Below are 15693 nucleotides of genomic sequence, written 5' to 3'. Positions count from 1 at the left end.
CTTGAAGTATATTATCTGACTGTTGATCACATTATCCTTTTTTTTATTAAAATGATTCTTAGTCAATAAAATTTCCTTTGCATTTAGGTTTGTGGATTCTTGATAATCCCTGAACAATGAATGTCTATTGCCATAAGTATTAAATACAGGAGGGTTCCAAGTCATTTAATTAACCCAACAGACATTCTGCACTATATTTTAAAAATAAAAGTGTTATTTGTTAGGTTATGTTAAGGCAAGCAATGAAAATAGGTTTAAGTTTAATTTGAATCAACATTGGTCCAAATAAAACTAGAATAAGCATCTTATTTTTTACTTCTGTGTGTGAACCAAAATTAGTAATATAAAGAGGATATTTGTAATCATTCAATCTAGGCAAAAATTGAGAGCCTTAAATTAAACAAAACTTTAAAATATCCATTTTACCTGGCTCTATTGAAGAAATTGATCAAGTCAGTGCTTATTTTTTGTGCCTGGCTTACTGTGTGCCAGGAATCATGCTAAGTACTGCAATAAAGGAAAAAGTTTCTTAATTCCTCCCTTTGAGGAATTTTTGAGCTAGTGGAAGAGATAGGCAAGGAGACAGCTAATCGTCGCCCCAGCAGGCCACTCAATTCACTCATTCTAGTGATGTAGGTGTACATCATTCTCTGAGAAGGCAGGTTTAGTTTTCCTGTTATATAATCAAAAGAATAAACTTGGTTTTAAAAATTGCTTCTTAAGCATATACAAATCACATTACTTTTAATGATGCTAAATGAATTCATATTTTTCATAAAAGAGATTGCTTTGGTTTTAAGCTTTTATAGGTTGTATTTTTCAAAGACCACAAGTAGTTCATTTCTTTGTTGAGACTCTGTTAAAACAGTCCTGTTCTTTAGGGACACTGAACCCTAGACTGCCTTTCAAAGAAACCTATCACAGCATTAGCAAGAAGCTGTCAAGTGTCATACAACATGCAAGTTTTAGCATCCAGCAGTTATTTCACTGGTGTCTTTTGCTAATAGATTCCTGAAGTCTTTGAGTTCCATCTATCTTGTGTGCTGGGCTGTGGCTATAAATAAGGCAGGTAGTTTGTAATCATGGGGCACAATCATTTACATTAAGTGCTTTCTGAGGTTTTCTCTTAGGCTTTGGAGTCGAATGTATTAGTGTGTGTAATTAAAGGATTGGAGATATTGGCTGATAAATTTATTTCGTGCCTCTGAAAAGTGTGTAGCGGGATCTGTAGGTGTATGTGTGTGTACAAATAGAGATACGGATGTGCTTGTATCTTTACGTACATGAAGAGCTCCATATCCTATGGTAATTTTGTATGTGTTTCTTTTAGCCTGATTCTCTCAATTCTTAAGTTGCTGTCTGATTTCAAATGAGACCTTCAGAATAATGTTATAGAAGATATCTTTAGTTCAAAATATTGCCGTAGTCATATCCCTGTCTTGGAAATAATGGCACCATTATTCATACATTCATTTGTAGCATTTTAATTGTATTTGGTGATTGTACAGAGAAGAATGTAACTTCTATGACTTGTGTTTGTTAAATTCATTCTGATTTTCTCCTTTTAAATATATCTATAGTATTAAGTCAGTGTGAGAGATTAGTAAGATAATATGATTAATCTATTATTAATTGAATTTGGGGAGTTTCCCCCAGATACTAAGTAAAGACTATTTTAAATGAGTAGCCTCTTGAACAGTTTTATAACAGAACACACTAACTCTATAATATCATCTCTACTCTATAAGTAAAAACCAGGTAATTACCCTGAAGAACTTTTGAAATAATGTACTTTGCCTTGAAATACTATATTTTTTCTTGAAATAATGGATTTTGATTGTTTACATTATTGTTATAACTCATTTGATTTCTAGGAAGAATTCCAAATATCTAAGTCTTAAGAAAATTAGAAAAATATTTTTTTAAGCAGTTGTCTCTATTTTCAAAGTATGATTTGTTCTGCATACATTTTTTACCAAAGAGCAAGTTAATGCAATCAGAATCGATGATTCATTGCTGACGTAGAATTGCTTTTCTGCGTCTGGATCGGTGGGTAGCTGCTGCTGGGTGGTTCATGCTCTCTGGTGGTTTTTCAAGGCTCCTGTGGTTCTGCTCTTCTTGGCCCTCATTTCCTTTTTCTTGTAGTATGCTGTTCACACCATTCTCCTGACATTTGATTTCCTTTAAATTGCTTCCTTTTTACTGCCTTTGAACTATTCTAGAATCTCTCCACAGCTTATCTTTTATTTGTCTGCCCTCTTTCTGTGATTCTCAAGTCTTCTGTATCATTAGAGAAAGTTAAAAGAATTATCTAATGATGGATTTAAGACCAGTATTGGAGACTGAAGCATAAAACTCGGAAGTATGAATGCATTTTCCTGTGTTTTTTTTGAATGTTTGAATATTGTGAAGAGAGGGTATGAAGTTTAGAAAACACCATCATGTACATTTTGTTAAAGGTTTATCTCTGGCCGTAAAGATAAGTGCCAGAAAGATTTTTGTTTTAAAGGAAACGATAAATCAACTTGATTGTTCACAGAAAGTTTAGAAATTCAGAAGTTTGTTGAATAAATACTACCTCCTGCCTAAAGCAGATTGGTAGAGAAATTAATATTTTCAAATTTCTTTGGGTGGCAAGTTTTATCACTGTCATATGATTGAATTATAGAGTTTCTCATTACCATCTAAAGGCTCACGAATCTAGCATGAAAGTTAAAGGCACAGGGTCTGAGCAGATGTCTGGATCTGAATCTCTGTTCTTCTCACTAGTTTTGTTGACCTCTGGCAAGTAACTCTGTGCCTCAATTTCTTCATCTGATAGAGATGGTAACAATACATATTTCATAGGTGTTTCTGTATTAAATGAGTTAACAGTTATAAAACATGGGATAGTGCCTGACATATAGTAGATGTGACATAAATAATAGCCTCTATTATTATTTCTAACGTGCAACCTCAGTTTAGAGAGTAGCAAGTAGTACATAAATTTAGTGTGTTTGCTTGGCACCCAAGTTTATGAAGTTATACTAGATTCTTAGGTATTTTTTCATTTTGAAAGTATTTCCAAGCAGTAATTCTGTCTTAAATATAGTAAATCCATTGTACCTTTAGGACCCTAATTCATAACTGTAGAAAAATAGCTTACTCACATCCAAAGGTATATATTTTTCAACTTCTGAACTGTCAGATTATAAAAGTCACAAGTTATTCACAGTATATCTGCATGTAAAAGTTTAGATTTTATGTACTTGTATTGATTCCTTTTAAATTACATCATGAAATTCATTTCAAAACAATACATCTGAGTTCCTAACATAAAGTGCCTACTAAATTTTAAAAAGTCTACTGTATTTAGTATATCGGGTTAAAAAATATGTGAGTATTAGTTAAATATATCCATCTTTGAAAAACAAAAAGAGATAATTGCCTCCTATGGCATTACATATTTTTACTGTTAAAGATGAAAATCACAATATATATAGTTCTTGGCTTCTAGATTGGGTTGGGCTTTTGAACATAACACTGAGATTTCTGAAGTTGTTATCCTTTAAAACAAAAAATAAGTAGCATTTCTAAAGATGAACTCATTTAAACCTTCCTTTCTTTTGATGGTTTTTGTAATAGATATTATCATGATCACTGCTTCATTCTGCCCACTACAGGATGATGGCCATAACAGAGGTGCTGCCAAGCTTTGAACATTGCTGTGCTGAGTCATAGGAGGTCACAATGATTCTCCAAAGGCTATCAACTCATCCCTTCATGTATATTGATGGCGGCCCTCGCTTTATCTAGTACCCATCTGTCGTAAGTGTAGTGCATCTTCCATCTCTTGCATACATCCTGGATTGCTTTTTCTGTCTTTTCACCTTACCTCCACTTCAACTTAGTCTCCTCATTTCATAGATGTATCTTCCGGAGGCTGCTGTCTTCCTCTTCTTTCATCCCCAAGCAGTTTGCATCCCAAAGCAAGCTCAACTTAATTTAGAAGGACTTTTCTGTGATTTTTCCATCTTTCAGTAGTTACACATGTATACATTTCACATTTTAAACCATCCTGTACAGACTCTTCTGTTTCACCACTATATTTTAGAACAGCCATCCATTTTATAGCAACTGATGTTTTATAGGTGGTCAATATTTAGTAGTTAAAAATTAACTTCTTTAGAATCTGAGCCTTAGAGTGCCTTGTACAAGTTTGTCTAGATTCCCAAAAATCTAAAATAAGAAAGTCTTGGGAGAGAACTTGTCTCTTGTAATACTGATCAACATCAGGATCTGTTTTGTTTTTTCAAATTTAACTTTGCATATGTATTCTCTTCTTGCTGCTACTTAAATCAGATGAGAAAATACTAAATTTATTAGTGATTTTGCTTCTGTAGCTATTAAAATAGTATTTATCAGTGTATTAAAAGAGATTCTGAGGAATACCTCTACTGACATCACTTCATTCTTCCTGTCAGTACACCTGGTGCTTAGCTTGGACACAGCAACTTAGAACCGGAGGGGATATTGTAAAATATGTATACATATGTAAATAGTTGTGTATTATATAAATAGACTGCAGCTATTTTGGAAAACAAAGACTTTCCTTTAGAAAGTAGGATAGGATTAAGAAAACTTTTGCTTGATTGGAGTTGATATTTCTATCAGGATTCTAGGTCAGGTGGAGTTTGACTCTATGTGGATATGACATGTGTCATTGAGAATTCTAGGGAGATGAAGCCAAGAAGGTGAGATACAGCACAAATTTCTGATGTGGTAAATGGATCCTCACGATCTATACCAACTGTATAGCACACAGAAAGGAGGGTACAGAGCTGACTCCAGTACAGTCACTGTCTTTGAACAAATTCGGGGGCTATTCATGAGGTTTAAATAAAATTTATTAAAGTGTCATCTAAGAAGTTTGAAGACTTCCCATCAGGATTCAGACAGTGAATTGCTAGCAACAGAAATAACTTCTGTCCCTAGGTGACATGTACTGAGGGAGTAAAAATTTACTGGTGTACATTACTTAATCCAAGCCTCTTCAATGGTTCTGTTTTGTCTAAAGTTTTGTGCCATTTTGTTTAAGTGCTTGGAGGAAAAAAAAAAGAAAACTTTAAGGTGCTCTTTTCACCTTAGTTTTTTAATAAGGAAATAAGTATACAATCAGCCCTCCATATCCACAGATTCCATACCCATGGATTCAAGCAACCACACATCAAAAATATTCGGGGGAAAAAAAAAATCCCAGGAAGTTCCAAAAGGCAAAACTTGAATTTGCCATGTGCTGGCAACTTTTAACAAAACATCTGCATTGTATTGTATTATGAATTATAAGTAATCTAGAAATGATTTAAAGTATAGAAAAGGATGTGTATAGGTTATATGCAAATATGCCATTTTTTATTGAAATATAGTTGATTTACAAGTTGTATTAATTTCTGCAGTACGGCAGGGTGATACACACACACACACACACACACACACACACACACACACACACACACACACACACACACACACACACACACACACACACACACACTCTTTTTAAAATTCTTTCCCTTATGGTTTAGCACAGATTATTGAATGTAGTTCCCTGTGCTTTACAGTAAGACCTTATTGCTGATCCATTCTGTTTGCGTGTGCTACTACCCTCAAGCTCCCAGTCCACCCCTCCTCCACCCACCCTCCCCCTTGGCACCCTCGGGTCTGTTGTCTATGTCTATGGGTCTGTTTCTGTTTCAGTCTTGGGCATATATCCAGATAAAACTGCAATTCAAAAAGATACGTGCACCTCTGTGTTCATAGCAACACTGTTCACCATACCATTTAATATAAGGGACTTGAACATCCTCAGCTTTCGGTCCCCCTTCGGATAGCAAAGGATGACTGTATATCCATTCTTATTGTGCATCCTGCTAAACAATGAGAATGAAGAGAGTCACAGCTAACATCTAACCCGAGTTTAGGATGTGCCACACTGAGTTCTCGCAGCGGCAGTCTCAAATGTGGTATTGTCGGCACTTGACAGCTGTGGTGACTGGGACGTGCAGGAACTAACCTGCCCAGTGGCACAGGGCTAGTAGGTGGCAAAGCCAAGGTTCATCATCTCTGGTCTTTAGACCTAACTCTTCTCCTGTGCTGCCTAGTGCTGGTAATTAGTATTTGGATAACTTAGCATCACCTTTCCCGTTGTCTATAATAAAAACTGGCCATTTAGAAAAATAATTTTTATAAAGTTATTGCTCTTTCCTTAACCCAATAATGAAAAAAATACCCCCCCCCCACTTTTTTGCTGCTGTGGAGAAGTCATTTTTTTTCCTCTGTCTTCAGATTTTACAAATCTATTCTTATCCAATAAATTATTCTTAAGCTAAGGTTTTTTTCTCCTAAAAATAAATGTCTAAGTAAATCTCTGTTTCACTGTGTCACGTGACTAAGTGTGAACTTGACTTCACTTTCTTTAAAATAGTGTGAAAGATAATCTTGACAAATCTGATTACCCATGTCTTATTTCTTTGGAGTTGTATATGCATCAGACAGATTTATCAAGGTCTTTAACAAATGAAAATTACTTAAATAAAAACATCTGGGTTTTCGTCATTTATTGTGTAGAAATGAATGTGCACATGAGAATGTGTGGGTATTTCCAGTCCATTCAATTATCAAGTAATCATGAAATTATAATGTAAACTTTCAAAAAGTGTTTATATTTGGAATAATTTTAGACTTATGAGAACATTGCAAAGATAGTACAGGGAGTTTCCATATGTCCTTCAGTAAGGTATAAGATTTTGATAATTCAGAATAGTTCTGGAAATTTTATGTTCTGGGCAACTGATAATCTGTGTACCCTCAAGTGATTCAAAATATTCAAATATGTCTAAGACATTCAAATATAAAATGATATATACTTAGCTAAATTGACTGTGCTTTTCTCATTCTCATAGCTCCATAAAATATAGAAGAGTGGGCTAACTTTCTTTTGACTGTCAACATACATTAGACAAAGTATTCGTTAAAAAGTCTGCTACTTAACATTTCTTAGCATGTAGAGAAAACTTCAATTTTTTGAAATTTATCAAGAGTTGAAAGATTGTTCAGTTTATAAAAGTTAAAATGATTTTTTTCTTCCTCCAAACTTCTAGATACATAGAATTTTGTTTGAAAAATCCAGTATGGAAGAAGTTTAGAGCATATTTTAGCTATGGAAGACTGTATATACTTTATTTTCAAGCATATATAAAAACATGAAAATAAGATTTCATGTCATTTTCATGAATGTGTTATTTGGAGGTTAGCATTCCTGTATCAACTTTACTATGATCTGTTTTCTTAAACTTTTAAAATTTGTGCAGCATAAAAGCACAACATTTCACTTAAAGTGGAACTTCATATCCACCCCCTCACCCCCACCCTGGCAGAATGTCATGTACTAGTTATATTTGGTCAACTGGCTCTCTGTGAATCCATTTTAATGATTCTTTCTTGCTTCTATCCATGTCAAATCCATATAATCCAATTTTTGTGAGAATTTTTAATGCTCAGCAAGATTTTTTAAAGTAATTAAGTGTGAGAACTGGTTAGCCATGGAGTCAGGCTCACTATTTATTGAGAGGTGGTAGAATCATAGCTGTGTGAAAATTATGTTACTCCAATATAATTTGACTTTCTATTCACAATTTGACTTTAAAAAAAGAGAAAACTGCCAAATACAGTTTGCTTTCTTTAATAAAATATGTTCGTAGAAACCCCCATACCATATTGTATAATGAAAAATTTGGGCTTCCCTGGGGGCTCAGATGGAAAAGAATCTGCCTGCAACGCAGAAGACCTGGGTACGATCCCTGGGTCAGGAAGATCCCCTGGAGAAGGGAATGGCAACCCATTCCAGTATTCTTGCCTGGAGAATTCCATGGACAGAGGAGCCTAGCGGGCTAGAGTCCATAGGGTCGCAAAGAGTCTGACATGACTGAGCGGCTAACACACATAATGAAATAAGAGTTGTTTTGGTTTTGAGCATATAAGCATTTACACCAGTGACGTATTTTCCTTGAGCTCTGATGACCGGTTTTCCTATTTTTATTTTTTGGAGTTGAAGTGTTTAAAAAGCTATGTTGCTGTAGAGAAGCCGAGGTAGTGGGCATTGCTTGCTCTCCCTGTGTAATGACATAACAGTGCTTATGGTGCTCTCCTCCCCTCTCCACCGGTTTTTATCCTTCTCATAGATGCACATCGGGAATTCCTTCACAGGCCTGCTTCTGGATATGTGCCAGAGGAGATCTGGAAGAAAGCTGGTAAGAACTGTTTAAAAACATGAGTTCAGTGTTCTGGCAGCTGTGTGCAGTTGTTAATGCAGTGATGTGAAGAATGACAAGAGAGGACTTTACCGCTAACAACAGCAGCGACGACAAAATAACACCCCCCCCCAACACACACACAATTTAAAAATCCTGATGAATATTCTTAAACCACGCCTGATTAGAGCACAGAATAGTTTTTATTTTATAGCATCTGCTAGTGCTACTGTAATGAGGGTCTGGTGATACTTCTGTTATAAACCCCATTTTTCAGGGGCTGTAATGGTTTCAGGCTGGAAGCCTGAGGTTTCTCAGCTTGCATGCACTTTTTCCTTCTTGAAAATAAAATCTGGTATTTTACTTTAGCCTTATCTTCTAATTTTTTTAATTGAGCTATAATTGACATTTACCTTTTGAATTCTTTTAAAAAATATCACAGCAACAAATTCACCGGTTGAGGCACTCAGAAATTGTATGGTTACCAACATTTTTTAAAATTGATCTTTTGTGCTAATTAATATTCAGTGACCACAGCTAAAATAAGTTAAATGACAAAGTTGCTAATTTTCTGTTTCCCTTTCCATGTATGCTATCTGATTTTCATTAAGAGATATTGTTCTACATTTTAAAGTAGCTTTAAGTTTCTGATGACTCATTGACTCACTGGGCTTAAAGAAATTCAAATTTGGCAGAATCTTGGTGGAACACCAGTACTATAAAAGTTGAGCCAAAACTTTATTTTAAAAAAACTCAGATAAATTATGAATCTATTTCATGACTTAAAAATGACATTACAAACACATAATGTGGCTTTGAGTTTCTGTAACTCCAACTATTAGTGTTTCCCTGATGGCTCAGTGGTCAAGAATCCACCTGCTAATACAGGAGATATGGGTTCGATCCGTGGGTTGGGAAGATGTCCTGGAGCATGAAATGGCAACTGACTCCAGTATTCTTGCCTGGGAAATCCCATAGACAGAGGAACCTGGCAGGCTCTAGTCCATGGGGTTGCAAAGGAGTTGAACATGACTTAGCGATTAAACAACAGCTCCAACTGTTAAAATGGTTTGTCTGAGCTGAGAAACTGGAAAATGCTATTTCTGCAAACCATCAGACAGGTGTGAGGCAGTGAACCCCCAATCAAGGAGAAAAGGGTTTTTTTCCTACAGAAGATTTCAGTTTGGGTTTTGATTTGACCCAGCTATGTCTATAGTTCTGTGCAACTTGGTGACCCTGGTCCCTTGATTCTTATTTGAGTTTTGTGGGGGGTTTTGTTTGTTTTAATTTTCTAAGAAATAAGTCTTTTGTAAGAGTGATAAGGTGTTTCAAAATCTGATAGTATTCTAGGCTTAGCAGCTTAGATTAAGAACCAGAGAGAAAGATCTCTTACATGTCTAGTATACAAATCAAATAGATCCATTTAGCCTAAAGGTTAAGGTTTATATGTGTTGTGTGTGTGTCTATGTAAGTATGTATGTATAGCCGGTCCGTATATTCTTACCAGATTTACCACATCACCTCTAAGGTTTCCTACCAGGATAAGTTATGGAATTCTCCTAGGCTGTTAAAATGTGCTGAGTGCCACATAATCTGGAGAAAGAATTGCTATGTCTTCCTTCTGACCATTTTTCTTCCCCAATTTTGAGCTGCCAGTGCAACTTATTCCAATAAGAGGTACAAAGAATTGCCATTTTGGATAGCAGAAGGATGAATTTTTGTGTTGAGGGAAAGAGTCTCTATATTTCCCTTATGTGTATTTGAGTTAAATCTTGATAGTTCATAAAGAAAAATTGACAGTGAAGTCTTGTGTAATCCAAATTCCTTCTGTGCTATTATCTGCTCAAGTCTTTGTTTGACTGCTATTAAGTGAGAGCAGATTTTTCTGAATATACTACTTTTGTTGGAAAGTCAACTTGAATAGCTATGCACAAAGGAAATCCTACCGTAAGTGGTAAGCAATTGGAAGCAGATTCAAAATAGCACTATGTACCTTGCACTTAATCAGTTGTTTTTTTTTTAACTTGACATATAGTAATCTGTTGAGTCCACTATTAATTTTTCTTCACTGTCTGTTTTGTGGATTTCTGAAACCAGTTCTAGGTATACTTTGCATTTGGGGTGCTCTGAAAAGTGAGAAAGAGCAATACTTGTTTATTTAGTGTCCATGCATTTTCTAAGAAGGGTTAAACCTTATCAAACCAATGTTTGGAATATTTATAAAATGTGCCTATCCATCTATATTAGGTCTTCAGTCTAAAACCTGACCTGGAAGTAATGTTCATTAAATTTGTATTTTTATCACAGTGATATCCCTAATCTGCTGCATAAAAACAGTTTGAGAACAGTTTTCTGTGGATAGCTGCTAAATTTTAATGAGTATATTGAATCTTTGAAGGACAGATGACAGTTTCACCTGAAAGTCTCAAGTAGCTGCTTGAAAGTACATGATATAATATTTTGCACCATTTTATTTTTAAATGATTTCAAACTTGCAGAAAAAGTTGCAGAAAATAGTATAAACAATCTCATATACCTTTCTACCAGTTTTCCCTATTTCACCATATTTGCTTTGATGTCTTCTCTTTCTGTTTCCATCTTTCCTTCACTCTTTTTCTGTTTATGCATTACATATATATTTTTCCCAACCACTTCAGAGTAAATTGCAGACGTGATATACTTTTACCCTAAACATTTTAGCGTGTATTTCCTAATAAGAACAAGGTATTCTCTTATATAACCACAGTATGGTTACCACAATCAGGATATTAACATTAATACAATATAATTATTTAACCTATAGACTCTATTCAAAGTTTGCATGTTACCCTAATAACACAATGTAATAACAAGATATATATTAAATATTTGGAATCCTAACAAATATTGAAGGCCATATCATTTTTCCCCTAAAAGTAGTATTTTTGAAAGCAATAGAAAGGTAACAAAATACACTCTGAAGTTTAAAAGGTCTTTATAAAATTGTAGAAAGGCTACTACCATAAATATAGTTTTTAAATTGCAACTGTTTTCTTCAGTATATTTTTCAAACAATCAATGAATGTTTGCTGTTGGTAATAAATATTCAAGCACCTTGTAAATGTCCTACCAATTCTCTTTGCTGATCTGTATATGCCTGTGGGATTAGAATAGGAATGCATAATTTAAATATAAATTGCCTGATTTGCATATACAATTAGTCAAGCTACAGCTTTGATCATAAGCAAAAATTATTGTCCTGTATTACCACTTAGATAGAATTTTAATTCACCTTGAATATTCAAACAAAATTAGACCCTGACTATACAGTTAGAAGGGCAGTGCTTCCCTAGTGCCCCAAGTCTTGATGATGGGATAATAAAGGTCCCTTTTCACCTTCTGGTGAAGAAGGTGCTGCCGGCTCTGTGCAGTGCTCTGTTTCCATCCAGATTTTAAGTGCGTGTCTTAAAGCAACCCAAAAATGCTGAACATGTTTCAGTTAATATTTCCTATCTGGATCTTTCCCTTTCAACTTAGTTTATAAAATCTAGCAGACAGTAATTACAAATGAGTGAACTTCAGAAATAATGCTGTAAAAAATGGTGGAGGCTACGAAAGTCATGATTATTAATAAATAGTGGAGGGCTTCTCCTGATCCTCAAGTCATGAACTATGGAGGTGTGAAAGAAAACATAGAAATTTAAAGAACTATAGGAGTATTTGTATCTCAACATTTTTAATCTGCAGTATAACATTTTTATTAGGAATCTATGTTTTTAATTAAACAGAACATTTAATTAAGGTGCTTTTTAAGTGAGTGAAACAATTAAGTGCAAACACTTGAATGAAACATGTCATAATTAGTTTTAATAGAGTGTTAATTGGTACGAGATTTGCCAAGTTAATAATTACTGCTTATTAAATTTTCAATTAATCATTGTCATTTTGCTTTGAATAAAGATGAAAATTAGATAAACTAATTCAGGGGGAGGATATTTTCCCTTGTTAATTAGAACAGTTAATTTTTTTAAATGGAAATTACTTGTTTTAGTTGTCAATCTTATGTTGTACATTAGTCAAATCTTTGCACCCTTTCCACAGCCAAAAATAAAGAGCTAATTTGACACCTTGCAGGTTTGTAGTCAGGCCTGATTGTTTTGGCCTGCAGTATGATTCAATTATATTTGTCTAGTGCAACAGTTGGTTATGCAAAACTACTTATATCTGATTCAGTAGATGGACTAAAACTGAAAAATTTGGAAATGAGAAAATGATTTTTTTTTTAAAAATCCCTATATATCCACATCATATATCCACATCACTCAGGAAATGACAGGAAAAAGAAAAGCTGGATCTTCTGTTGTTTCATCCTGGATTTTCTTTCAAAGGTCTGCATTGTTATGAGACACCTTTTCATTACTGTATCTTTCACCAGCAAAACAAGTGTTTGCATTTCTGTATGTGTCTGTGTAAAATCTATTCCCTTCGTCTCTTTTCCTGAAAGCATTACCCATGGACTCCCTGTGTTCATATTTCATTGTGGCAAAACACCTTCTTCTTTGTGGGTCTCGGTTATGTAGACGGATTTCTTGTGGTAATTTTTGTCTTCTGACTACCTAGTCTGATCTCAGAATCCTGTCCGGAGCACTAGTTTGGTAGTCATGTTATCGTGAGGCTGCAGAAATATAAAAGGTATTCCCAGGAGTGTAAATGAAAGGAACAAGGCTTCACCCTTTGCGCTTCCTAAACTTGCAGAACGTGAGTCTTTAGACCTCTGGAAGACCTGCCCAGTACCTGGGCCGAGAGTCGCGCGTGCCGTCTAGCGTTCTGTGGTAACGGGTCGGGAGCCCGGGCCGCACGCTAACAGAGCTTGTTCTCTTGTCCGGTCCCCCCTGCCCGGCCCGCAGAGGAGGCGGTCAACGAGGTGAAGCGGCAGGCCATGACCGAGCTGCAGAAGGCCGTGTCCGAGGCCGAGCGGAAGGCGCACGACATGATCACGTCGGAGCGCGCCAAGATGGAGCGCACGGTGGCCGAGGCCAAGCGGCAGGCGGCGGAGGACGCGCTCGCCGTCATCAACCAGCAGGAGGACTCGAGCGAGGTGAGGCCCGCGGGCGCGGCTCCGGGAGAGGCTTCCGCTTCTGAGGGTGGGTCTCGCGATGGCGGGAGGTGATGAGCCGAAGTGGCTGTTGGACCAGAGACAGACTCGTGTCTGAGGGGGAAACGAGTGGTTCAGGGAGGCCTGGCACTCGAGAAATGGACCGAGAACCGATCAAATTTTGTCTTTGTTCAAGACCTAAAAGAACACCTGCCGCAAAAAGGGTTTTAGCATATTTGTTCGGGGGAACAGATTCAAGTGAAATTCTTAGAACTTCCTAGCACTAGAGATGGAGAACTCTGCTCTGGGTGTGTATGTGTGTGGGTGTGTGTGTGAGCATATATCTGTGGTTTCCTTCTAAAAGCCAGAATTTAGGACAGAGACCCTGTGTAGGCTCTGTCGGCTGAAGATGTATTGCAGGCGGGGATCAAAGTTATTTCCTTAACTATTGGTTCTGAAGTCCAATGCTAAACCAACTTTTGTATCAATTAAGCATTCATTCCTAAGAGATCTTCTGCACGGTCTGTTCTTGCACATTATTTGTAATAACCATGACGATGGTCATTTCATAAGCATCACATCACTGGCAGATGTGATGTTACACATTTTAGTGTTATTACAACGTATTGGAACACATACACAGGTAACCTAAATGGCTGAAGGGTTGCGGAGGGAACTAAAACACAGTGTCTAACAGGATGCCTTTGAAACAGAGACTGTAGAGTCAGAACATGATAATGCTCTATATTAATTAATACAGCATCCTAATCCCCAACCCAAAGTAACCTTAGGGAAAGGCTGCCGTTAGCTTGTCACACCACGCTGAACTAGCAAAAGCATGTGCTGATAAATCAACAGTCCACTACAACACATATCTATAATTCATGAAGGAGAGTAAGAATTTAATTTGTACCAGGCTTCTCTGTAGATGAAAGACCCTATGGGAATTACTCGATACCCAGAGTTTCTATTTAATGTGTAGCAGATGAATAACAAGGGGACAAAAGGAATTGATTTTCAACCTTTGAAAGTTTCTCAGGAAAAGAGGGACAAAACGAAGTTTTCTACCCTTTACCTCCTGACTTCCATTGTTTAATTAAACTAGAGATGAATTCAATTTTATTGGCATCTTATGGCTAAGATATTTAAGGACTTCGTTTTGTGTGTTTTGAAATAACATGTTATTACCATCTTTTGGACAGAATTTGTCCTGCTCTATTCAAGTTAGTGATACTGTGAGGCACAGTTGTTACCATCATTAAAACATTTTTACTTCCATATAAACATTTTAGAGCTGTTATGCATTATAAGAATATTTTATAGGTCACTAAATTCTGAAGATAACTATCTTAGAGAAATTGAGAATTAAGTCTTTATATTTGGCTAATAGTGCTATATCTCTTTAGTATCTATAATCTTTGTACCTTTATTTCTAATATCCAGAAGAATATATGAACTTGACACTGGTATTTAGCATTATAAAAATCTGGTGTATCAAGCAGTAGCTATAAATAGTAGATAGGATGAAGTAACCTAGATACGAGTGATCTTCTAAAGTAACTGTTTTCTTTCTTTTTGGATGTCTTGAGAAACTGATTTTTAATATAGTACTACCCTAGTCTTCAGTGACATTTCTCAAGGATTTTAAAGTAGACTATGCTTAGTAGAAAAGGCTTGAAAGTCAGAGGGCCGCATTTAATTTCTGGCTCCATAATTCTGTGATTTTGAAAAAAAACACTAAACCTCTAAAAGCTTTGGTTTTCTCATCTCATGTCATGGCTACAACTCTGAGACATAATCATTTTTAATCACATTGCAGGGGAAGAGGCTCACTTGGCTAGTCACACAGCTGGGGGTTGGCAGGATCTCCACTGGGGCTCTCAGCATACTGCCCTCCTTACTTTGTTTCAGAACAATGAAATAAGGATGGTGAAGGTATTTTTGGATGCAGATAAAGAAAGGCAATTTTAATCTGGTTTCCTACTTTTATTCTTAAACTGCAAGACCACTTTCAAGACTTGTGGGGGATTCACCTCTTGAAGCATCAAGCCTCTTCTCATCAAAAGTAGTATAGACGTTTCCCAAGATGGAAGAGAAATTTCATTTGAATGAAGCCCAGACTCCTCCAGACTTGCCCATGAGTCCACGCACACACACACACACACACACACACACACCCAAACACACACACAAAGGGTTTAATCAAGGACTTGACAAAAAAAAGGGAGGGAGAGTTAATCTGTTAGTCATAAATTAATGCTGAAATTCCCCTAAGGAAGAATGGTATCTGAGAACAATCTAAGTTGTATCTTTTGATCAATCTTAGCTTGA

The 15693-nt window shown here is 36.1% G+C and overlaps 1 protein-coding gene across 9 annotated transcripts in view; it reads left to right on the top strand.

Annotated features, from left to right (window-relative positions):
* Nucleotides 1–15693, top strand: part of RUNX1T1 (RUNX1 partner transcriptional co-repressor 1) — a 148236-nt gene that overhangs the window by 118562 nt on the left and 13981 nt on the right. For all 9 annotated transcript variants that reach the window (XM_081496867.1, XM_081496865.1, XM_081496869.1 and 6 more), the window contains 2 exons: nt 8220–8288; nt 13175–13365. In XM_081496867.1, coding sequence (XP_081352993.1) covers nt 8220–8288; nt 13175–13365 — 260 coding nt within the window. The remainder of the gene's footprint in view (nt 1–8219; nt 8289–13174; nt 13366–15693) is intronic.

The sequence above is a fragment of the Giraffa tippelskirchi genome, chromosome 6 (assembly GCF_054371585.1).
Source record: "Giraffa tippelskirchi isolate mGirTip1 chromosome 6, T2T-mGirTip1v1.2.pri, whole genome shotgun sequence".
In the NCBI taxonomy this organism is placed as follows: domain Eukaryota; kingdom Metazoa; phylum Chordata; class Mammalia; order Artiodactyla; family Giraffidae; genus Giraffa; species Giraffa tippelskirchi.
Note: the sequence above shows the minus strand (reverse complement) of the source record. Positions and strands in the feature narration are given on the sequence as shown.